The sequence below is a fragment of the Paramisgurnus dabryanus genome, chromosome 12 (assembly GCF_030506205.2).
Source record: "Paramisgurnus dabryanus chromosome 12, PD_genome_1.1, whole genome shotgun sequence".
Classification (NCBI taxonomy): Eukaryota; Metazoa; Chordata; class Actinopteri; order Cypriniformes; family Cobitidae; genus Paramisgurnus; species Paramisgurnus dabryanus.
The window spans coordinates 33,054,201-33,081,014 of record NC_133348.1 but is presented as its reverse complement, the minus strand read 5'-3'; the positions used below and the strand labels follow the sequence as shown (position 1 = coordinate 33,081,014).

The window sequence follows — 26,814 nt, the reverse complement described above, 5'->3', positions numbered from 1 at the left end:
TTTATTAAACTTAGCATAACCTCTATGGCTTCAAGTGATGTCACTTTTGCCTACAGTAGATAAAAGGTTGGGATGAAACGAGAGTAAAAAATAAGATCAAGGAGCTTAAAAACACAAATTAAGACTACAATCAACCAGTTAAGCTTGAAACACCAAACTAAACTAAAAGTGTTTTTTGTTGTTTTTTTAAAACAGTATTTTACTACAGTAATAATTTTGAAACACAGCAAAATAAAAACAAACTCCTTGCTTCTACTTGCTTGAATGTTGCGAACCAAGTATTTGAGTCAATGCACTTTAACACAAAGATTTATCTACAGCTTTTAGACTTCCTAAACTTGGGCTGCAACAACTAACTTATAAAATTGATAATGAAATCCGGGGCATTTTTCAAAAGGCATTTATGCACCCTTGAATGGTGCTGTTTCTTCATGCAGGATGAGCTGCGTGCTCAAAGTCAGGCACTTTATATTCATACAATGTGAGCTGCACATTTATCAGGCACTTCTTCTTCATCGCGCAACCAGCTTGTTTTAAAGCAAGGCAACCTTGGTGGTCGGTCCGCAGCATTGCCAGGTCCTAAGCCTTTTGACGGAGTTATAAATTAAGCTACTTTTAAACTGTTTCTGCGGGTTAAAGATGGAAGGATTTGGTTCATTAGTTGTTGGTATTTGAGCTGTAAATAGTAATTAGGGTGCTTTTGGACTAATTTTGAATGGCCATTTGGCTTAGGCCTGGCAAACTCGATTCCTTTTAAGGATCCGGGTTATTGTGAGTCACTCACTAAAGTGATCCGGGTTGTGTGATTCACTTGAGTCATTTGAGTCAGTATTGCTAAATTGCCAAGGAAAATCAGTACAGACCCACTTGTAACCGGCTGATCCACGCGACTCGAGATTCTCAGAGCCGGAAACATTGCAGACTTGCAGACCATGGGACTCATAAGACTTCACTAGCTCTACAGATCCACTAACCGGCTGATTCGCACGGATCAGCCGGAGCCGGTTAGTGGATCTTTGGAGCGACTGAAGTCTCCTCAAAAGCAAATTCACAACAAAAGCCTTTCACTTCTGAAATAACATACTTATATAGGTTTTAGGTTTGGTGTGTATGGTCGACCATTTAAAAAAATAGGCCTAATAATAATAATAATAAACAAAATATCGAAAAAAACTGTGTCCTGCTTATGTAGCCCCTAGAGCCGGAGAGACGGTTCGCGCAGATCAGCCGGCGGATCAGCTGGTTACGAATCATCCGGTTACGAGTTGAGAGATTCTCGAGTCAGAGCAGATTTGCATGTCTCTCGAGTCCGCATTGTTCTGAGTGAGAATCTCGGGTCAGTTCGCGGCTCGCGCGGATACACAGGTCTCTTGAGTTTGCAATGTTTCCGGCTCTGAGTGAGAATCTCGGGTCAGTTCGCGGCTCACGCCGATCCGCAGGTCTCTCGAGTTTGCAATGTTTCTGGCTCTGAGTGAGAATCTCGGGTCAGTTCTCGCACAGATCAGCCGGTTACGAGTGGATCTGTAGTCCGAGCGAAGTCTCATCAATAATGTTGAAAGAGGTTTGTGTGTGTGGTGGCGCTGTTTATGGTTTTACATTGAATTGTAGTAGGACTCAACTGATCCGGGTTAATGACACTAGAGACTCGCGACTCGTGAGTTAATTTAAAGATCCGGGTTAGAGATCCGTGTGAGTCACGACTCAAACAGGTCTAATTTGGCTGTTTTTTTTACCAGCCGCGGTAAAGGCGGACGCAAGTTGGACGCTGTCACGACTGGGAACAGGAATCAGGACGCACTCGCAGGGTTCACATGAAATAAATAACATTTAATATAAAACAGGAAACAAAACACGAGGAGTAAAACAACAGGCAGGTAAGTAAAACAGGAACATCCAACACAGGGAACAGACAGGGTTGTAATGACAATGATCCGGCAATGAGTGTGACACAAACACTGGTATAAATACACAAAGACTAATGACACACAGGTGGAATGAATGATGTGATAATTAACAAGTGTCCAGGTGATGACAATATAGAACAGACACAAAACATGACACGGATCACCGTGACAGACGCTTGAACATCTGAGTTCATCCGCTTCATTCGCGCGTGAAAGCCGCGCTTGAAATTCTAGTAATTCGAGAAATTCACGCGGAAATTCGCGTCATGGGAGGGGCTTCTGCAACTCCCCTGAGACTCCAACACTCCGCTCGCTTCCTGTAATCACGTCACTACTACAGCAAGGTCCTGATTGATTGGTTAGTTCAGATTTTTCAACTTGCGCGCTTCCCGCGGCAAAGCTCAGTTCGCGCGGAACGCCCTGCGCCTTACGCGCCATCCGCTTAACATGTAAATCACCCGCGCTTGCCGCCTCTACCACGGCTGGTGTAAACGCAGCATTACAGGTCTGACAGAAGCAAAAGTGCAACTGAACGCAGGTTAATAAAGGTTTAATTTCGCCCTTTAATATAAGTGAGTTTGTATTTGTTTAATTGTTGTTGGGTTTCATAAAAATAGTTTTGAATCACAAACTAAGCATCTATTTTAAAGTAAGGAAGTAACAACGCACACATATCACATTCAGATCATAATGGCTTATTTATTATGTTAATAATGAATAATGTTAATACTCATTGAGGTCTAAAGTTCAAGATTAAAATTTTCCTCACCAGCACATCCCTAAAAACTCATTTTGTTTTATTTATGTTTTACTATTGAAAAGCTGTACAAACTATTTATTTAAGGCTTAAAATATCAAAATCAAAAAGATTATATTTGTGAAACTCTGTAGTAGTGGGTAGTAGTACTTTTAAAAGTACACTTATGCATGTGAAAATCTTAATTTAGTGCCTTATTTAGCTATAATAAGTGAAAATTGAGTAAATATTTATGCTTTTATCCGATTAGTCAATTAATCGTAAAAATAATCACCTGATTAATGAACTATAAAAATAAACATTAGTTGCAGCCCTGTTCGAAACTTGAATTTGTTGATTGGTTCCCAAACTGGGGGGTGGGTGCAGGATGGTGCGGTGGCCCCCAGTTTTATGACATTTTTTTAAATACATTCATATATCATAAATCTGTGCAATCAAACCACTACAATGTATCATTAAATATGTTTTGTTTAATTCAAATTCTAACTTTGAGATTCTTGTCATGCATTTTTTTTTAGGGGGGCACAAAGGGATGCACCCTACAAAAGGGGCCGCACACACGAAAAGTTTGAGAATCACTGAATTAGTCCGAATGGTGTATGCATAATACACACATTTTATTTGGCTGTTACGCATTTAAGTCATTTGTGTATATAGTTATTTGATCTGAGAACAGTTGTTTTACTGAAATATTGAAACATCTGCATACATTTATTTGTATAATGGTGCCTAAGAATGCATTAAAATAATCTATTAAATTATTCTCTGATATATACATAGAAGATATGTGACTTTATTAAGTGTAAAAAATGATCCAGAGATGGTTTTACATGTCCATTTACAACCATAGGATTTGCCTTTAGAATGAAATGGTCTATAATTACCTTTTTGAAAGGGAATTTATGTTAATTTCAACTTTTACTAATACATTTTAAAATCAGTATCTGGTAGTTGTATCTGGTACTATTAGTTCATGCCCAATATAAACACAAACGTTGAACAATTGTATTTGTATTATTAATAATTAATAAAGCCTAAATATGTGGTATAAATACGTTGCTTATTGTTAGTTCCAGTGATATTGCAGTAACTAATGTTAATAAAAGTAACTAATATTGTAAAGTGTTATTCTTGCCTAAATATGAGAAATATGTCAACTTTGAATAAACACAATAACAAAACAGACTAACAGGCTAAGAGAGATTAGATAAGTGAGTGTCAGCAGTTGCTTATTTTAAAGCAAGATAAGACTTCTTTTCTCTCTTACCCCAAAGAGGACTTTCACGCATCTTGACTTTGTTTTTGATGCTTGATCTGTGCGTGTGGACTGCTGTCCTGAACCCAGTAGGTTGGCTGCTTGCTCGGTCATGCGTTCATCGCCTTTAACTGGATCCATTGTTGATCACTGTAGCCTACCTCACTGTGTGAGCCGAGCTCGCGCTGGCAGACTCAATTCAAACTTTGCTCGCTCGTGAGTGACTTTGTTCCTCGTGCACTGTAAGCCACGCCCAGCCTGCAGTAGGTAACATGAGCTCAAAGTCTCTGCGTCACCGTCTCTCCTTAATTACATTAGAAGCAAAGGAATTTAGGCTGGGATATGACTCCTGCACAAATTTCGACTCACCTCATTCCCCAGTATGTCTGTGTTTGGGATTATCTTATTTAGGAAGTCTCTCGTGATTGATGTCATTACGTTGATGGATTTGCGCAGCGCTGCACATAACAGAACGCACCTACAGTATAATCTGGCAGGGAGTCAAAATTCGACACAACAGGTGTTTACAGTAGACGGTACCAGCAGCAACAACATAAACAAACAGACAATTGAAATAAGTGACAAGTAATATACCATCGTTCATATATCATATCTAACGCGTATCAACTCTTAACACTGCGTTACTGTGTAAAATGAATTAAGTTATGCAGGCTAGCTAACTTTATGGTCTTCTTGCCTGTCTATCAAGCCTTTCTGCATACATCCTCGTTGTCTCCCCTCGTCTTCACCAAACCAAAACATTTTATTTTCGACATGGTATTTGTTTCAAAGATCCGTATAAGGTTAACCACTAGCCAGACCGATAAATAAACACAGACGACGAGACACAGTCTCCTGATATCAATAAGCTCCGGGGCGGATCTGCAACGCAGACCGGAGTTGCCGACTTCGGAGTGGATCCGTCCCGGAGTCGTGTTATAGTAACGACAATTTTGATTAATTTATTCGTGTTTGATGACACGAATTTCCGCTGTTTTCGTGTCTCTAGAGACGAATGTCTTTTTCGTCCTTCCCAGCACGAATGTCTATGGCTGTTCGTGTCTGTTCTTTATCGTGTCATTTTATATTTGGTTTTCTCATAGTTGTTTTCTATTGTCGCTTGGGGGTTAAATCACTTTCTGCGACTTCCACAAACCCCAACTCTAACCCCAAATCCAGACGAGAATAGTTTTAAAAGCGGACGAAAAATGCATAAATTACATCCTAATGCAAACCCCGAATCTAACCCAAACCCCAAGCGACAATGATTTAAAAATAGGAAAGAATTATGGGAAAACAAAATATAAAATTACATGATAAAGAAAGTCGTGCCACAGACACGAACAGCCTTTGAAATTCGTGCTGGGTCAGGGTGGGAAGGACGAAAAAGACATTCGTCTCCAGAGACACGAGGTCCAGGACCCCGCAACAATTCGAACACTGCAGGAACGTCACAATGTAAAATAAAGTTAAATGATAAGTCCATTTTCATGATACTAATTAATGTCTTTGTGTCAGTTTATTGTTTAAACTGGTCCGCAAATGTGCGTTTCATATATGTAACACGTGACCTTTCTACGTCATTACGCAGAAGTGAGGTCACGCTGGCGCTTTTCAGGACCAGAGATAGACAAGAAGTTGTGGTTTGAAAAGTGCATATTTTTTATTTTTCTTGTCAAAAAGGACAATTGTCTCGCTAGATAAGACCCTTATGCCTCGTTTGGGATCGTTTAGAGTCCTTTGAAACTCTGTTGAAAAAAACTGTTAAGTGTTGAGTTTAGTATTAAGTGTTGGGGTCCATTAAAATGAGAAAGATCCTGCAATGTTTTCCTCAAAAAAAGCATAATTTCTTCTCGACTGAACAAAGAAAGACATCAACATTTTGGATGACATGGTGGTGAGTAAATTATCTGGATTTTTTTTAAAGGTTTTAACAGATCCTCAAAATAAATGTTCTGTTTTTCTAAATTGCACCAAGTGAGGCTACTTACAGATATGATTTGAATAACAAACACAGTTAAAGGTTTGACTGTAAGCAAGTACAGCTGCTATAATCATTTGTTTTTCCCACTATGGAAGTCAAGCAAACATTGGTCTGACGGCAACGTCGTGTCCCTGGCCAAAAATAGTCTCGGTATGACGGCATAAATCGGTGAAAATATGTAACACAGAACATTTCATAAAAATGCATTCAGATACATTTGTACATGTGGTTAGAATCAGGTGTCATTTATTAAAATATAAGAAAAAAATAAATTCATACAGATTTAGAACAACATGAGGATGAGAAAAGGATGAGAGAATTTTCATTTTTGGGTGAACTGTCCCTTTAAAGTGTTTATTTGGAAGCCAGATTTATTGCACAAGCGCGCCCTCTCGTGAACATTCCCCGCACGTACAGCCGATGACCGGTGAGTTGACAGTTGATCGTCTGGAAATGAAGTGATGGACACGTTAACATGGGTTGCTAATGGCGACATAACCAAATACATTGACCCACTCAGTCAATATGACAAACAATTCACCTTCTGTCCTGAAGATATAATCTCACTTTATGAAAATAAATTGCACGTCGTCCTTTAATCTTGCGCTTTATTGTTATCTGCTAAACATTAAGCTATTCGTGTATATATATTACATTTGAACGACAATTTAAACTCAAAGCGATTAACAGTAAATATCAAAATGAACCATTGTTGCAAACGCAATGCCCTACCTAATGATCTGATTTCCAGTAGGCTATGTGGCATAAAAGAATATCGCCAGGGGATATTTGTAACATCCGTTATCTAAAATCTGGTCCGATTATCTGAGCTGACAGATATCAGGTTACAAATGTATTCATCAACTGCATTCTACGGGAAACTGAAGAAATGTCAATAGAATAAACAAAGAGACCTCATTACACTGAGCTTAATTGTGATCTCCATAAACTATACTTCCTATACTTAGCTATACTGTAGTAATATAAAATGTCTCGATAATAACATCTAAGTCATTTTTTATTCCGAAATCCGAAAATCACACGTGTAACAAATGATCATGTGAAATTCAGTGTGTGTCACTTTAACAAACTCAAATACGTCCTTTGCATACGAGATGTTTTCCAGAGGTCCCTTTAAAACATCTTAAACCCAATCTCTTTTATGACACACACGTACCAGTGGGAGGCTATAGATGTGAACCAAGAGTGAAGTGTGTGTCGTTGAGTCAATAGGCAGATGTTCACCCGTGGTGCTGAAGGGATAGCTCATCACCACCAGCATCACTCCTCACAGTCTGGCGCAATGAAACAGTCCGGTGCTCCCTCATCACAATCACTCCTCAAAGTTTGCTGCTCGTTTTATTCGCTCCGATCATGAAGAGGCAAAACATCAGGACCCTCGTGTTGATCATATGCACTTTCACCTATCTGCTCGTCGGGGCGGCCGTCTTTGACGCTCTCGAGTCGAAGATGGAGATCGCCCAGAAGAAGACCCTGGACGATCGGAAACAAGAGCTGATGGACAAATACAACTTGAGCAAAGTCAATTTCGAGGAGCTGGAGAGGGTCGTGCTGCAACTGAAGCCGCACAAGGCTGGAGTCCAGTGGAGATTCGCGGGCTCCTTTTATTTCGCCATCACTGTCATAACCACCATAGGTAGGTCAGAAATTCATATATTGCCAGCTTAGGGGAGGCACACTTTTATACAGCCGTTTATTTTAGAAACCAATATGCGTATCTATTCAGATAAACAGGATTTTTTGGCGCCCAGTGTAATGCATCTGCGTAATCGGTACACTCTACATATGTTTTTCACAGCAATACAATGGAAGAACCTTAATTTTTTGGTTCTCAAATGAACCTTTGAGTCAAAGCTTTTTTTATAAAAGTTAAACCAACAAATAAGCATTTGCGCAATATTCCACAAGCTTCTGTGGATGTTCAAGGCTTTCCCACCATACAGCCCGACTCCTTTTATGAAACTTTCAAGAGTTTGCAATCCACAAATCAGTTTTGCTTGTTTGTAGTTTTACTATAAATACGTACAAATGGTTTAAAGGTCTCCAAAAGTCTGAGTTGCCCATCAAAGCACATCTATTAATAGCCACAATTTTAATATTTATTTTAGGGCGGTCAAAAGATGAATTGCGATTAATCGCATACAAAAAGTTTGTTTTTGCATAATATATGTGTGTACACTGTGTGTAAATATTGTGTATATTTTACACACACATGTATGAATGTATTTAAGAAACACTGACATATTATATATATTTATATATAAATTAAAGAAATATACATGAATAACATGTTTCTTACATATATGTGTGTGTGTGTGTGTGTGTGTGTGTGTGTGTGTGTGTGTGTGTGTGTGTGTGTGTGTGTGTGTGTGTGTGTGTGTGTGTGTGTGTGTGTGTGTGTGTGTTCGTGTGTGTGTTTATATATACATAACAATTACACACGATACAAATGCAAATATATTATGCAAACACAAACTTTTATTTTGTATGCGATTAATCGCAATTAATCTTTTGACAGTTTTGACCTAATTTATTTATTACAAATTTTTATATTAGCTTGGCATTTTTATGGATGTTATCATTTTAAACAATTATAAAATATAAACAAGTAAAATAAAATAAAAGAATTAAGTATAACAAAATTTTTTTGAGTAAACTATATCAAAACAGTAGCCCTCCTGATTGTGTTATCCATTGTGGTAACCCTTTCTCATAAAAAGGTTGGAGACCCCAATTTCTTATTCTCCTACAATAATATATTCACAGCATTCATAATTAACAAGCTTGCGACAACTCTTTAAGATCACTTAATAGGCAACATGACATGGTTCTTCAAGGTCCATTAATGAATCCAAAGACCATCTCACTCTCTCTCTCTTTCTCTTTCTCTGCCATTGTCAGTGGGTAGTTGGAATGACATGTCTGTCAAAGCCATGTCCTTCAGTGTGACATCCTATATTCATCTGACACAAATTTAAATAACATTTAATAACATCTAATATCTGATTGTCAGCTACACTGTCATAAAAAATGGTCCCCACCTGCCACTGGGGTGCTACCCTTACAAAAATACACACCTTCATACCTAGAAGATCATAATAGTACCTCAGAGGTATTACATATTGGTATCAAATGTATACATATCTGTAAAGTACTGCCCCAGTGACAGCTTGGGACCATTTTCTTCTGACCCAAAGTGGAAATGTGATGTGAACATTTCTCTTTAATATTTGCTTCAAACAAGGGAACTCACTGACCTCATTGTGTAATTTACTGTAAATTGGTTCACACAGGTGAATTTTTCCATTATGCTGCTGCGTTCCTCTTTGTCAAAGACATCTATGGTACGGTCTGTTTCATGTGCCTGCTATAGATCAGGTTACCGTGTACACTTTGCATGAGTAATCTAATCATCATTAAAGCAACCAGCCTGCCAGCACCTTATTGTCAATGCAGGACACTCTGTAAACAAGGCACTGTTTACTATCTGCGGACTGTGGTATCAGTTCGGTACACTAAAACCTGAGCCTGGTCCATTAGTTTAGTAGAAGTTCATGAAAAGTACGGGACCACAGTTTTGACCTGCGTGCCGCCCTGAGCCGTTACCAATGCGAGGAATGAGTTCCCCAGTATGTGGATTTTTAAATACTGATTTTATTAACTGATCCTCCTCTATTTATAGTATTTGGTTAAGATTTGGTTACATCCTTTGCGACTGCAAAGATGGCCAGATGGTAAAATCAATTGAATTAAAGTTGGTGATTTAATCAAGTAGCCCTTGGTTATCCTGTGAATTATTTAACATTGATTTAGAAAAGACAAGTTTATTCCCCAAACACTGCAAAAGATTTTGTTCAACACTGTCAGAAAAAATGGTGCCCAAGCTGTCACTGTGGCATGAAAAGTCCTACCATTTAGGTATATATATATATACATTTGGTACCAATATGTACCTCTGAGGTACTTATATGAACTCTTTAGGTGAACTTTTCGAAAGGGTACTGCCCCAGTGACAGTTAGGTACCATTTTTGAGCAGTTTTTCGAGATGTGGGATCAATAGAGTTCCAGGGTCCAGCGACAGTACAGCGGGACGCGAGTGTCTCTCTTGCCCTCCTCTGCAGGGAACGGGTGTTTTGGATGGAAAGAATGTGATCTGGACAAATAAATACACTCCTGGCCAGCAGAGCAGCAGGTCATATATCAGTCGGAATCTGTGGCTTTTTGCACTTTATACATTTGTGGAAATTTTGCATCTGTCGTTCAGCTTGACAGCTCTGGGGTCCCAGCTGATGTCTCGAAAAGACAACGAAGGGACCACGAAGGCCTTTTATTTACACTAAAGACTGACAGGTTTGTTAAAGTTAATCTACTGTGTGGTAACAGGCCATGCTTTCTCTGCCAAAACATCAGAGATGATTTTTATATGTCACTTTAATCAAAGCATATTTATAAAACGCCAGCCACCTGCACAGCCCCTTACAGTACACTTAAAAAATATAGAATTTACTTCATTTTTATTTTACACAAATATTTTTCAAGTAAATTACACACATATGGAAATAAAGTAAATCTACTTACTGTTATCAAAAAATCTGACTTTTTCCATGTTTAAGTGCCATAATTGGGTCCCCAGAGCTTCTATCAACCAAGATGTGAAAACGGTCAACCCAGTAACTTAGTTTTGGTAAACCATTCTTTGCAAGCATGTGAAAAAATAGCTCATTGAATTCGGCTCCCCTTGTGATGTCAAAAGGGGAGCTTATTATAATAGAGAGAGAGAAAATAATTCACAGCACAACTGAGTTTCAATTTCAACAAACCACATTATGGCGATAAGTGTTTGCATTTCATCAGCTCATTTGCATTTAATAGGACACACCCAAAAATTACAAATTTTTGTTAACACAATCAAAGTTTTAACTTTAACATGTTTTAATAAATTATATATATGGCATTTTGGCATAAACTTTACTCACTCTAGGGACACCAAAGATTTATTTTACATTTTAAAAAAAATTTGTGAAATCTCTTAATAGAAATATGTGATATCCAGTGGTGGCTGGTGACTGCTCTTCTAAAGGGCGCGAATTCAAAATATGTGTTGGAGTGTTGTGTGTGTTGCTCGTGTTTGCCAAATATTTGTTTTTGGGCGTCATGTGAAGCGTGTTTTGTCAAAATAAGTGCCTGCTACACACGTCAAAACCGTTTGTATTTAGAGAGACGCTCATGTTTACCAAATACACACAAGACACTCCCTTAACAGTAAACTCTGATTACATATGAGATTATGTGAGTATCTGGCAAACGCGAGCATCTCTTTTATCATAAACCCTTTAGACGCGTCTGCAGCAGGCACTTATTTTGACAAGACACGTGATGCACATATGTTTACTTGACGTGCAGAACACATATTTTGAAATGAGGAACCACACACATGATGGGCTACATACATGTTGTGACAAACTCGCATCGTGCGCCCTCGAAAAAGTAGTCAACGGCCGCCACTAATGATATGGTTAACACACCTCATGATTTTCATTGTGTCACCTACAATCCAAACACAAGCACCAGTCTTCCGCACAATAGTAATTACAATACTCACAGTAGAAACAGGAAGATAAATTAACATTAAACACTAAAAAGTCTTTATTTTTAGTAAAAAACACATGAAATAGCGTTTAATCTCACATTTCACTCTCCAAATGCAGTCACATGCAAAGCATGCTGGGAACTACAAGTCCGCTGCCAGTTATGTCTACCAAAATCATTCATGTAGTTTCAACAAAAAATAATTAAGTTAATTTCCTTCTTACAAATTTATTCATGATCAAATTAAGTTGAATTTACTTAAATGATAATTCCAGTATTTAACACTTTGAGTCTCATTTCTGGTTTGTTTTGGATGAACTACAGTGATGGACACAGAAATTTTGACAATGGGTCGTGTCTTGAGTTTTTGACTCGTTTAGAAGCGTCTCTTGACTGCTTCAGAATGGAAGTCAATGACCATGCACAAACATGTTATTAAAACAACATTTAATGTTCATTTGCAAAACTGTGCTACTCACAGAGTGGTTTGTGGTGTTCGTTGATGATTAAAAACAAATATATTGGCGCAATGTATGATTTCAATCCATGTTATTTGCTATAGTGGAACTATTTTTTTCAGATACCTCACAACTGCGTATATACTTTCGCTCTATATTTAATAATAATAATAATAATACATTTTATTTTTAGGCGCCTTACATGACACTCAAGGACACCTTACAAACACAGTAAAACAGTCAGTAGTAATGATATACACAATGTCAATGTCAAAACCATAAAAACAATATTAAAACCTAAAAAAATCAGTTCAGATGAAAGAGTACTATCAAAAATAACCCCCAGACTTTTAACTTGTTTAGATACAGTGACTGGTAAGTTAGCAATATTCACAGATGAACAGGTAGATTTCATCAGATTGTTTTTTGAACCAACTAAAAGAATTTCCGTTTTATTGGAATTAAGTTTAAGAAAATTTAGAGTAAACCAATCTTTAATTTTTGCCAAACAATCTGAATACTAGGAGGGAAATTAGCAGAAGGTTTAGAAGACACTGAATTAGATGAAATTGAATACCAAATTTCTTAAAAATATTACCAAGGGGTAAAAGATAAATGATAAATAAAAGAGGACCTAATACTGAGCCCTGCGGGACACAGGAATTAACATATGAGGGTTTTGATTGAAACTGTTTCAACTGTACAAATTGAGTACTGAACCGTTAGCACACTCCCGACCACTCGATGGCGACAACCACATTGCCGTACAAGGACGCTGAACAGAACTCGGTGTCTAGCGTATAACAGTCACAATCGAGCTCAACTTCAAACCTAAGGCTGGTCACTGAGCCATCAAATTGGGAAAAATTTCTTCTGAGAGAAACCGAGCGAAAAAACTACAACCACGTGTAAACAGAAATTTTATCTTTGTTCATAAACAGTGAAGACAAAGAAGTGATTTACATTTCATGCATAACAGTGTTGTTTTTGGCAGCCCTTTTAGTTTCAGTCTTAAGGTCTTGACACACCGGGACGATTTTCGTGCGCGTTTATCGTCGGCGTTTAACGTGACGTTTTTTTGCTTTCACACCCAGACGATTTTTACTGGCGCTGAGCCGAGTGAGGTGCAAATTCACCCCTGGACGTTAGATGGCGCTTAATACAAAACAGATTTATGCCGGTACACAAGGGGGCGCAGCGAAACTTTATGCTTCTGTTCTGACACTCACTTGTCACACAGAAGAAGAAAGCCACACGCTAGTCAATAACAAGTCATATGCTTGCTTTTAACAAAACATGGATATTACTAGTAGCAGCTCGATTTCTAACAGCAGCAACTATACAAAGACTACTTTAACTCACCATCAGGATTCACCATCAGGACTCACCACCAGCTACTTGACCGTATGATCATGTGAAACATGATCTTCTCAGATAAAAGCAAACTGTGCATTCGTGTTATAGTCATTATAATTGCCATTTTGAAAACGGTGTGTTTAAATATCTCCGTGAACTTAAATACATTTGTTAAATCAAATCTATTTGATCAAATAATTCGATTCTATTATCAGCACTCTCCACATAAAATTAACTATTTTGATAGAACACGTTATATCAAAATTAAAGCTCTTTCACAAAATATAAGGTAATGGGTGATCCGATGTGTGTATTTTTGACTACTCTTTTACAAGCACTTTCTCTTGTTAACAATTTTCTCACATTTCCTCCCAAATGTATTGTATTTTGTGATTTGGCTAAAGTAGTAGGTATGTAGTTATTACAATAAGAGGTCAACAATACTGATGTACAAATATATGCATAGTGTCAAAATGGCACGTTATTTACAATTCGTTTTTTAATCAAACATTTATTTTTGTGAATGAACTGCAGTTTGCAATAACAATCAGAGACATGACAGTAAAATCAAATAAAACAGGAGTCAGAAATGTTGGTCCAGAAAAGTCACAATGACTTTAGTGCAACTGAACGGTAGTGCAAATCAACATTTAGAAATTAGAAATTTTCAAATGAATTTCTTAAATGTATAATCACTTAAAATACATAAGTAAATTGGTATATAATAAACATTAATTTGTGTGAACAAGAACTGGCAGAGCTGTAGAGCAAAAAAGTCACAATGATAGAAGTCTAAGTGAACTGTAGTGCAAATAAACATATGTATGAAATGTACATGTTCAACTGTATTTCTTGAATGTATAAACATAAAAAAAAAACTAAATAAAATGATATATAATAAACATCTATAGGTGTGACCAAAAACTGGCAGAGCGCTCCTCCTGTGCTCCTCTTTCTTCTTTGCACTGCTTTTAATTTTTTCCCTTTAGCATCTTTTAATAAGAGGTACTTCTCCAGAGGTTTGTCTCGGACTGTTTTCTTTTGTTTAGATTGGACCTTGTCACGGCTGGTGCTGGATGATCCTGAAGACGTGCTTGCTGGGGCCTCCTCACTTTTGCTCACATCATTTTTAGCAGAAATATTGCTGTGAACACTGTAAAGATAAATGTAGTTTTCATCAGAATCAATCTTTCACACTGAGGGCCATGCCACGATATCCATGAGGTCAATATTTGATTACAAATGTAATTTAGATTCATGGTATTTCATCTGACTAAAACTAGGTTACCTATACACAGAACACAAATTAACCTCTTAAAACCCGACCTTTGGTTTGGCTTGCATTTTAGATTTCTTACAGTTATTTTGGGGTTAGGAAGAAGCAATGAATATATAATAACCAAATATTTTTCTTTGAACATGAAGCAGTGTAATTGTCCACGTTTGTGTACAACAGGTTCCAGTTACACACAAAGTATTATGGTGCAAACAACAAAACGTGATATCACACGGTGTACAGGGAACATGCATGGTATGAAGTTAATCACTGTTCAATGTCAGTGCATTACATATCATAATGTAATGCACCAATATTCATTTTTATTACTTGCACAGTTATAATGTAGATTTGCACTACTGGTCCGTTCAATACACTACTGGACTGTCTATTTCATACTCCCTGTTCATTTGCACTGCTGGACTACTTGAATTGCATCGTTTACACCCCTGTACTATGTAATGAATATTAGAATAACTATTCACTGCACAATAACTTATGCCATTGCACTCTTAACTGACTAGTTACAATCCAAATTAATTCATGCACTACCTAAATATTAATTTCACTCCTGTTCTGTATAGTTTAATTTATTATGTACATATCCATTTGTAAATTTCTGTATATTATGTTCATAGTACCAACCACAGTTAATTGTTCCATCATATTACATAATCCTGCACCTATGCAAATACTGATATCCTGCACTTTTTATACTGCTTTTGCACTTCTGGTTAGACCTAACGTTAAACTGCATTTTGTTGCCTTGTACTTGTGTAATGACAATAAAGTTGAATCTAATCTAATCATATAGCCCACACAGCTATGTATTGTTATGTTCTTATATATATCACGTTACCTTCGAAATTCAGTCGATGTTGTGAGGAACTCCGACACCTTCATAATCCTCCACAGCCTCGATGCTTCCTTGTGTGTTTACCTGTTCCACGTGCTCCGCAAGACCATTTTGTGCTTGAGCGCCACCAAGTCGTGTTTTACTGGAACTTCAGCAGCGCCAGGCACGTGAACAAAAGCGCCAATCTCATTGGTCGGCCAACTTTTAACGCGCCGCGTCAAACCAAAAAAACGTGTCCCACGCGTTTTTCTGAAAATGACGCATTTGCGCCTCGCGCTTTTCGCGTGGGTGTGCGCACTCACATTGGCGCTCGTTCTTGAGTCACGAGGCGTTAAACGTCGACGATAAACGCGCACGAAAAACGTCCCGGTGTGTAAAGACCTTTAGTCTTATGGACGAAAATGCATTTTAGTTTTAGTCAAGTTTTAGTCGACGAAAACCCAAAAAGGTTTTAGTCAAGTTTTAGTCGATGAAAACGCAAAAAGGTTTTAGTCAAGTTTAAGTCAATTTTAGAAATAAAGTATTATTTAACAAATTAATTTAGGTTAAAAAGTTTGGTGTATTTAATACTATTAAAATGTGTACTAAGGTTGTCCCTGAGGGCTTGCCGTTGTTTTAGTCGTTGTGCCTTCTGCGCATGTCATAACAAAAAAGTTGAGCCTGATATACCCTCATGTTGAGTTTGTGTTACGCTGCGACCTCACTTATAAAGTTGAGAAACCTTGCCTTGCTCAAGATATAATTTTATGTCCAAACTTAAAGTGGTTTTGTGTCAAAATCAACCCTATAATAATACTGTATTCAGAAAGTATATTTCCAGTTAGCGCACTATTAGTTTAACATTTTTTTGCCCATAATAAAGTGATTCCCAGACAAGCAGTAATTGGAAAGAGTTGGATTTTCCCAAAGGAAAATTTGATTTCTCTGAGGTTGCGCTTTCAGAGTTTTCTTTCAATGAACTCTTTCGGAGTTCTCGGTTACGTTAGTTTCAGATGTTTCTCATAAAATTCCTTTGGATATAAAAATAGACACAAATTAGTCGGTTGTTGACATACAGTCTGGAGCTAAAAAATAATGTTAAAATATCATACTTTAGATAGTTTGGTCTTAAAAAAAAACTAGTATCTTGCCAAATCTAAGTGGGTCTTTTGTCAGAAGTAAATATCATATGCAGATCTCAACAATTGCTCTTCACATGGTATTGTTATACTGTAACAGCTGAGACATCATGTGTTCCCATTTCAAATTATAAAAGCACAATGTTTCAGAAATCAAATCTGAAAGAGAAATTAGTTTTGACAGCTAAACATTGATGCCTACTTTAACCTAATCACCTCATTCATTTGTTCATTCGGTTAAGAGAAGAGAGCAGAATGGGACAAGCCATCATCTCTAGTACACCTCAAAGACATTTACAGTAATTGATATTTAAATAACAATCAGATGTCTGGGAAGTCTGCCAAATGTTGTACAGTTCCTGGCTGTGGTATTTGAGGATAGCCATCTATAATAGATCCAATGTTAAGGCTTTTTCATAGTTTTCTTTCATGAATGCTTGTCTGTAAATCGGTGTAATAGTGGCTGATCTGTAAGTTACATTGTGACCCGGTTGTAAGTGAGGAGGATTTCTTACTGATGGTGGTGGTGATAAACTGATGTTTAAGCACTGAACAGGACTTGGCTTTGTGATTGGTATTTTTGGACGGCTTTACTCTCTGGTGCGAAATGCTAAGTGATTTGTGGCCAGTGTGGTGACATCATTGATGCACTTGCATAGACATCAACATAATGGATCCAGAGAAAGTATCCAGCTCACCTTATGTCACTCATACAGTACTAGAACTCTAATACCCCAAAATAACAATCTCTACACTGTTAAAAAATCATTTTGAGATAAGTTTGAACAGTAACTGGTCATATTGCTAATGTAATTTGTAATGAATAAATTAGCATTGTATTCACTAATGGTGGAGATGCATCGATGGTAATTCACAGAAGGGAGTCAGACATTTATAATCAAGAAAGCAAATGATGTCTTACATAAAAGAGAAAAACAAATAGCATTATATAATCCCATAACTCTGCAGCACCGCTTTGCCTTTCTCGTTTCAAGAAGATGTGAAAGATTAAAAGTGACAGCAGCGGGACATCTGACCAGATATGTCAAGCCCTCAAACACTGCTAGAGTTACACATACTAAACATAGCTGCTCCGCACGTGCACTCACACACACACACACACACACACACCAGGAAATAAAATACACAATTATATAAACATCATATTAAATACACAAGATTGTTATTCTGAAGATCACTATCCTGTAACATCAGTGGATGGTCCTATAGACTTAGTTTTACACGTGCCTGGAGATAATCTGATTATAAATAATGTTATTAATCCTAGATTTAGGGCTGGGGAGCTGACAGTGATGTCATTCTAATAAAAGTGGACATTTTCCAGATCTGTCTTTGATCTGTCTTTAACACACACACACACACACTTTACATCATAGATATTACCTATACGAACCATATTTGTGTTTTTTTCTTATTATGGTTTTGATATAACTAAAGGCAAACATATTAATCCATTATTTCACACAATCGCTTCCCAAATCAGGACACGCATTCATTCACTCACACCTTCTCTATAATCCGCAGCCTTTTTATAATGTGTGTCGAACTACTGAATGGATTTGCTGTGACTGCACTACATTTGACGATAAGTTTGATGAGTTCTTTTAGGAGATATAAGCCAAACGGATGTGTAGTGATGTAGTGTGTGCAGATATGACAATTCATAGGTGTAACTGTAAATACAGTTATAGGACAAATGTACAAAACAACTCATACCACAATTGATATTGGCTGGAAAGTATGCTTGTATTACACTGTGATTGTACTTTTGGTATTTACTTTTATACTGAAAGATAAACAGCTAAGTCTGCTCAGAAAATTGTGGTCTACAAACAATCACATGGCCTAAATATTATTTACTGTATTAGTTAAAGGGTTGAGGTTTAGCTCAAGGCTGCATCACATATATTTTGCAGGGAAAGCAATCGCAGAACGTGTTTAATGAAAAAACAGCCAACATGGCAAACAATGCATGCGAAAAATATGAAGAGCTCAGATGCAAACGCCACTAAACGCCACCTGTAACCGAATGCTCTTGGCGCATTTTATACTGTATGTTCATCAAATACTTTCGCTTTGAGTCTGCTTAGGCTGTTCAAAAAATGACACTTTGTTGGATAAAAAGGGCATAAACGACCGTGGATCTCACTCAAACTTGGACTCGAATACAACTCGAATGTGGCAGTGACATGGATCACAGCACCCCCTAGTGGTTCAGTTTTACATTCTGACTTTCATCCTTTCCAATGTTTCTAGTTGCATTTTTAGTGATCTTGTAACTTTCTATGTCTTGTCCAAAGTGGATTTATTTTTAATAGTGGAGGGTTTTGACAAAAAAGCTTGCATGTACTTAGGGGGTTTTGCAGTGAAAGACAATAAACATTTTCAAAAGGGACATTTGTAAAACTAAGAGCTTCATAAAAATGCTAATTTACAAGAAAACATGTTAGACACACATACAGGGTTTTGCATCTGAACTCAAATGATGATTATAAACTTACGTTTAATGTAGAAAATATTGATATGCTGTATTATATGGTATAATGTAAAATTGACTGCATTGTTCTTATTGGATAACCTAAAAACACGAAAAATTAAGTTATGAATAACTTTTATCATCAGGCTTAACCGAATTTACACAATTTTAGGAGTTGTGTTACTGAAACAACATTCAGTGTCTTTGTGGATGGTATAATTTGTGAAAACCAAGTTAGTCATTTTTTGTGATTTACTTTTTTCTCTGGGTCACATTCCAGGCAAACTTACAAAAACATACATTTATAAATGCTGGTGTTTTATTTTCTTCAAAAGTCTTGGATTCTGTTCTTTGGACATAAAGAAAAATGATTGCTTTTGTAAGATTTACATTTAGACATTTAGCAGACGCTTCTAAGCGCCTTACAAAGATAAGGAAACAATCAAGCATTTGTCATAGGGATGCAATAATACAACCAAGTTACAAGTTTTCACAATTCTGAAACTGTTGAGGGAGAAAGAAAGTTAGTTAATGTTTATGGAAAATATAAGTTTTCAGTTGTTTTTTAAATGTAGACTTTTTTCTTTTTGCCTCATTACACTTAAAAGCAATTGAAACCCTTAAATGTGTGAAAGCTTCTGGTTTCAGATCTTTACGTGTAACTGACAGGTTGTAAGGTTTAGATGTCACAAGAGCTAATCCACTCATTTTGAGACGTGTCAACTGGCACAGCGGGCTGGGCAGGTGATCTCAAGCGGGTTTCTTACACGCCAATGGACATGTACAATAATCTTTTCTTAAGGAGTCCTTGGGCAAGACACCTACACTAAAATAAAGGTGCCAAACGATGCCAACCTTTTTTCACAAACGTTTCTTTAGACAATAAGAAGGTAAGAAGAAAAATGGTCCTTTTAAAGGGTTAGTTCAACAAAAAATGAAAATGACCCCATGATTTACTCTCCCTCAAGCCATCCGAGATACACATGTCCATCATCTTTTAGACAAACACATTTGAAGTTATTTTAGTAAATGTCCTGGCTCCTCAAAGCTTTACGATGGTAGAAAACAAGGTCCATGACTTTCAAGCCCAAAAAGTGCATCTATTCTTAACAGAAGTAATGTACAAGGCTCCAGTGGGTTAATAAAGGCCTTCACAGGGTAATCAAAGTGATTTTATAAGAAACGCGCATTCACCAGATAGTTTCGGCATAGGTAGCGTACGATACGTAATGATGTAGGGGCGAAGGTGGAGACACAGAGGTGAGAGCAAAACAACGGCAGTCACAAGAAAGAAGAAGTCTAAACCAAGGATTTTAAAGATAATGGCTGAGGATTTTGATATAAAACTAGAGGATATTGAGTTATATTTACCTATACGCTATGCATAATGCACATTGGCCGCTAATGCAGAGAATTAAATGCATCTAATCCTACACATAAGGCAAACAACCTTGAAACATAAACACAGGTCCTAATAAGCTGCTGCCTTAAGCAGCGTCTACCCCTAAAACGTGACTGTACTGTAGGTCATAAAATGGTGTTTACTTGGTTTTTGAATGGTTTTGGTCTCAATCTCGTCTCGAATCATGCATGTTTAACACAGACCGCCATTTTTCATTGGCAAAGCTAAAATTATTAAAAGAAGCCTTTTCTCAGTCTCATTTAAACCCAGGCAAATTTCATCAAACATTAAATCCGAATCACTTTAGCGACAAAAAAACATGATATTTATCATATTGTTTATGCTTAACGTAACTCATCTCTCTTCCTGGTCTGGCCGTTATATTTTGCAGGATATGGCCATGCGGCCCCTAGTACCGATGGAGGCAAGGTGTTCTGCATGTTCTACGCCCTCCTAGGGATCCCTCTCACCCTGGTGATGTTTCAGAGCCTGGGCGAACGCATCAACACCTTCGTAAAGTACCTGCTGCACCGTCTAAAAAAGTTTCTCGGCCTTCGGCACACCGAGGTCTCCATGGCCAACATGGTGTGCATCGGCCTGATCTCCTGCATGAGCACGCTGTGCGTGGGAGCGACGGCTTTCTCACGCTACGAAGACTGGAGCTTCTTTCACGCGTACTATTACTGCTTCATAACGCTCACCACCATAGGTTTCGGGGACTATGTGGCCCTGCAGAAGGACAATGCTCTGCAGACCAACCCCCAGTACGTAGCCTTCAGCTTCATGTACATCCTGACCGGCCTTACGGTCATAGGCGCCTTCCTGAACCTCGTGGTGCTCCGCTTCATGACCATGAACGCTGAAGATGAGAGGCGTGATGCAGAGCAGCGCACGCTGCTGTACCGCGGCAATAAGGCTGGCGGCGCAGGAAGCAACCACTGCATGGCCGACCCACCGTCCTCTTCTGCGGGTCACGGAGGAGGGTCGGGGAAAGGGTTGTGTAACGTCTACGCAGAAGTGCTGCATTTTCAATCCATGTGCTCGTGTCTTTGGTACAAAAGTCAGGAGAAGATGCGCTATTCCATTCCCATGATCATCTCTCACGATCTATCCACGTCGGACACCTACATGGAGCACAGCGAGACCTCGGACGTCCTGCACTCCAACGGCTGCGTTTGCAGTGCCTTGCAGGAGCACTCCGCAGCTAGTTCGGTGTACGCCGGCCTGCTCAGCCCGGCGCATTACCAAAGACTCTCCAAACGTCGCAGCTCCATCTAGCCCCCCGGAGGACGTATTGCATGTGAAACTCTTTCGCCTTACGAAACCAACCGCTGTTATATTTGGGGTTGAAATACTGCTGCTTCCGAGGTTTGGTTCCTCTTTCAGTCAAATATATCTGATGTAGTTATGTACTGGGGAAGGCGGTATGTAAGCAGGTGCTTCTTGTGGAGGAGAGATGAGGAGCAGTGTGCAATAAAAACACACCAAAAACCTGTATTTTGTAAAGTATGCATTGAGGTTTTGGGGAAAACACGAACTCTCTTTTAAAAGCAAATGGAGACTCAGAGATCCAAATCTTGTCTGGTTTTGATTTGGATAGATAGATTACTCCATCACCCTGTCACGGGTGAGTACTGTCTCTATGCTGTGATGTCACAGCATCATTAGTAAGAATTTGCGGAGAAACTATTTTAAGTTATAAAATATGAATACTTTGTATAGTAATAGTAATAATATAAAATAGTCATAAACAAGAATAATACTAACATATTTTGTGTTTACTTACTCACGTTCACCATGGAAATTTAATCTATTATTCAAATTTATTTTTTCTCGATGGAATTTCATTTCTGCCACATAAGAAAAAAAATCATGCTTTGGTAAATCATAATTATGATATAAATCGAAATTATGACTTTTAATCTCATAATTATGATTTATCAGATAATTTTTTTTCTTATGTGGCGGAAATAGGCTTCCATATTCCTCTCTTTAATCAACACATTGTTTTTTTCTCTGTTGGAATTCAAACTATTGTTTGCGTTGTTTTCAAAATCTTTTATTATTGTAACATTTTAGTTTTAGTGGCCTGATTTCAGGCTCATTTTTAAACAGTAGAAGATTATACTGTACTTGCACTTTAGGTCAAACTGTTAGTTTCAGGGCTGTAACCAGGAGCGCACAGATAACCTCTTCCAGTGAATATGAAATCAAAATAGACTTTAATTTCTAAATACACAACATGTGCATGATTCATTACTGCACGTCATTCCAAGGAAGAATAAACATTTGTAATCTACCATCAAAATACAATTATTGCTTCACCTCTGGAACAACAGTCCTTGTGAACTGATGTCACTGAACCACACAGGCTATTGGTTAATGTTAACCAATATTCAGACAGCTATTTAATCATTGTAGGTCATTGTTGTAACCGTCCAATAATGTTGGTTAGAGTTAACGTCATAAAGGTCACAGCAATAATATCAAACAACGGCTGGGATGTGGTCAACTCTCCACATCTCCATGGCTGCATCTGAAACCTCATACTTTTCTAGTATATAGTAGGCGGGAAACAGAATGTGACGAAAGAAGTATGTCCAATTTCACATAAAAGAACCTGGATGACCTACTTCTTCCAGTTGGATTCTGAAGTGTCAATGGACTCTTTACTATCCCATGATAGTGGATTTGTGAACGGAGATGACAAGACACAACTTATGCTGGATGCTATTCACATGACAACGACAACATGGCGAATGTAGTTCGACTGGATTTCCTTCATACTACTGTATATAAAACATACTTTTTTGAGCTTGTTAAGTATTTACTTAGTCAAAATAAGTCAAGAGAGTATGTGATTTTGGACACAGTTCATGTGTATCTCTGTTAAAGGGATAGTTCTCCCAATAATAAAAAATCCTGTCATTATTTTCTCACCCTTATCTTTTTTAACCTTGTATAAATTGATTTGTTCTGCTGAACAACATGAGGGTAAGTAAATGATTACAGAATTTTTATTTTTGAGTGAAGTATTCTTTTAAAACACCGTCAGAAAAAAGTACAAAACTGTAAATTTTTTGTCACTGGGGTGGTACCCTCAAAGGTTCATTTTTGTTCCTTTATAGGTATACAACACATTGAAATGTTGTACCTTTTTGTGGTATATAAAGGTACAGTAATGTACCCAAAAAGGTACAACATTGTATTATTTTTAGTATACTTGTAAAGGTACAAAACTGAAGCTTAGGGTACCACCCCCAGCGACAGAACAGGTACGGTTTGTTCCTTTTTCCTGACAGTTTGTTTATGGGTGCCTTCAGTGCTTCAGTAGAGAAATCTGGCTACATTATGGTATGGAAACTCACTTTTTACCAGCCAGTCAATAACCAGTGAATAGAAGTATAGAAATAATGTTGCAAATATAGACTTTACTGTAATTGAAATGCAATAGTGATATAGATTTTTTTCTCAAGTACACAAAATTTGTAACCTTGTATAATTATTGCAGATTTGAAGATGTTGATATCTGAAGTTTGACTAAAATTGAACAAGTTTTAAATTTACTAATTTAATGTATCGGGGCCAATTTATGCTACTCCATCATTCCAGTTTTTCAATATTTTACTATGTTCTTACTAGAGCCCAACCGATAAAGGATTTTGAAGGCCGATACAAATGTTTGTTGGTTTTAAAATCCGATATTTCGATATATCGGCCGATATTTTTCAGAAACGCGCAACAAAACATTGACAGATTTCCCTAACATTAGTTATTTGTAGTTATTTATGAGTTTTAACTAAAATAATATGATAATGCATTTTTAAAAGAAACTTGTTTCTTTTATTGTCTCGTGACCAACTCACCATGAACTCACTTAACCGTTGTTCTTTCTGCCCGACTCTGGCTGGATCAGCAGGTTGCAGGATATGTGACGCGTTATACACGAGTGTTGCCAACAGGGAGGTTGTAGAGTGCCCTCTGGTGGACAAACTATACAACAGCAACACTCATGACATGGTTGAAAGCTGTTTCGTCCATTTTTTAATACTCATTTATCGGCCATTATGAATGCCGATAACGATAGTTTGGAAAATACCTAATATCGGCCGATATTATCGGCCTGCCGATATATCGGTCGGGCTCTAGTTCTTACCTCAACTTAGATGAATTAATACATACCTATCTTTTTTCAATGCATGCACTTTTAATCTTTGTATAGCGTGTCGTGAATGTGTTAGCATTTAGCCTAGCCCCATTCATTCCTTAGGATCGAAACAGGAATGAATTTAGAAGCAACCAAACACTTCCATGTTTTCCCTATTTAAAGACTTTTACATGAGTAGTTATGGTGGCACAAAATGAAACTTTTGTTTGGAGCCATAGGAATGAATGGGGCTAGGCTTAAAGGGATACTCCATCGTTTTGTCATATTAAACTATGTTATTACCTTAACTAAGAAGAGTTGACACATACCTCTATCATCTTAGTGCGTGCACTGAAGCGCCGTGGCGAGCGGCGACACTTTGATAGCACTTAGCTTAGCCCAGTTCATTCAATGGTACCAAACAGAGATGAAGTTAGAAATGACCAAACACATCAACGTTTCCCTATTTAAAACGAGTAGTTATATGACCAAATATGCTGGCACAAAATAAAACGTGGCGCTTTTGTAAGCGGGTTAAAAAGGGTAACTATAATGTATGGGGGAATAGCACTTTTGGGAGTACTTCGACTCGGCACAGTTAATGCTAACACATTCACGATGCCCTATACAAAGATTAAAAGTGCACGCATTGAAAAAAAGATAGGTATGTATTAATTCATCTAAATTGAGGTAAGAACATAGTAAAATATTGAAAAACAGTGGTATTTTCTTTTAAGGGCCACATTAAAATCAAATGTTGCACTTAAATTCTTAAGTATGAATAATTTATTTCAACTTTATTTTATAAGTTACAACTACTCATCACAACTAAAGATAAAAAATTAAATGACTTGTAAATCCAAGTTGATTATACATAAAAATTTCAGTGCAATTTTTTTTACGGGAAACAAAATTTCCGTAAATGCTAATTCATAAATATCACTGTTTTTAAAAACTGGATGACGTTATATGCAAGGTAGATTTTGTTGAACTCTGATATTGTTGAATTGTATTACAACTTTTCATGCACTTGCCATTTTAATCTAACTACATAAGTGAAAAGTCTGCTTACTCTTCAAAGACATTGAAATGTCTAAATATTTCCTAATATCTATATTCATGTCCTGTCAAGGATATGATCAAGATATCCAAAGTGATATTTGGCGACGCAAAATGAATGAAATAAAATGTGCATATACTGTAGATCACGTGATCCTGTCTTCATTTACTAAAGAAATGTACTAAGAAATGTATTTTATGAGGGTAAAATAACGTCAAAAAGATTTGCATGTGCAGGATCATATTTGTGAGAGTGTACGTGACATTGCAAGCATAAAATAAATTTGCGTGCGCAAAACCAATTTTGTGAAGGTGTAAATCAAGTTGTAAGCGTAAGAAAACAAGTTTTGCATCATTGTACTGTTAATCGTAAGTGTAATTCATGTCTTGTAAAACTGAAACTTCATATTAGCATTAAATAAGTATGAACTGTATGCATCTGACCTCAGTTTTTCCGCGCTTACACTTTTGGCACGGTTTCTGCGCTGAAATACTGCCAAAAGCATTGCAAGTCTGCAAACAGTGGTGTGCAATGAAAAACACACGTTCATGAACGGCAAATATGAATTAATCGCGCAGAATCTGTCTCTGTGTGTAAAATAAACCAGTTGTAATGACTTGTTGTATACGGAGGAAAACTATTTCCTGAAATAAGCCGACATCTACTGGTCCCTCTGCGCTTGCAGTTTTGTCACGATTCTCTCACTGATTTGAGTTTGCAAGCGCAGGTGGGAAGGCGGGGCGATGACTCATTGTTTTCTCTATTCTGATTGGTTCAATATAACGCCAGGAGTTCTCTCAGTATCGTCCACGAGGCTGCAGGAATACTACTATAATGACTTAAACTGTCATGCTTTGTTGTTCTTTCCCTTTTTTTTTCTATTTTATTTGAAGCTGCTTTGGTATGATGAACAATTGTTAAAAATGCTACATAACTAAAATGGACTTTTATATATTTTATATATATTCTTATATTTATATATTTTACATTATTTTATATTATATATTACAAAACACCTGCTTAAAATTCTGAATCAACACATGTCAGCCAGCTTAAAGGTTTTTGTATTAAGTATATAGACTAGGATGGAGTATTTGGTGCTACACTGAGTCATTTTTTATTAAGTAATGTTA

General features: G+C 37.3%; 2 protein-coding genes across 2 annotated transcripts in view; one reads left to right on the top strand and one right to left on the bottom strand.

Annotated features, from left to right (window-relative positions):
• The window catches only part of enpp1 (ectonucleotide pyrophosphatase/phosphodiesterase 1), a 66,915-nt gene extending 62,152 nt beyond the window's left edge, over positions 1-4,763 (bottom strand). The window contains exons 1-3 of the mRNA XM_065268899.2: positions 4,614-4,763; positions 4,286-4,406; positions 3,929-4,174 (exon numbers count right to left, since the gene is read on the bottom strand). Coding sequence (XP_065124971.1) covers positions 3,929-4,057 — 129 coding nt within the window. The 5' untranslated portion in view covers positions 4,058-4,174; positions 4,286-4,406; positions 4,614-4,763. The remainder of the gene's footprint in view (positions 1-3,928; positions 4,175-4,285; positions 4,407-4,613) is intronic.
• Positions 4,764-7,097: 2,334 nt separating this feature from the next.
• Positions 7,098-25,825, top strand: kcnk3a (potassium channel, subfamily K, member 3a). Its single transcript, XM_065268863.2, has 2 exons — positions 7,098-7,557; positions 20,866-25,825. The coding sequence occupies exons 1-2, from the start codon at positions 7,275-7,277 to the stop codon at positions 21,750-21,752; spliced, it is 1,170 nt and encodes a 389-aa protein (XP_065124935.1). The 5' UTR covers positions 7,098-7,274; the 3' UTR covers positions 21,753-25,825.
• The last annotated feature ends 989 nt before the right edge of the window (positions 25,826-26,814 follow it).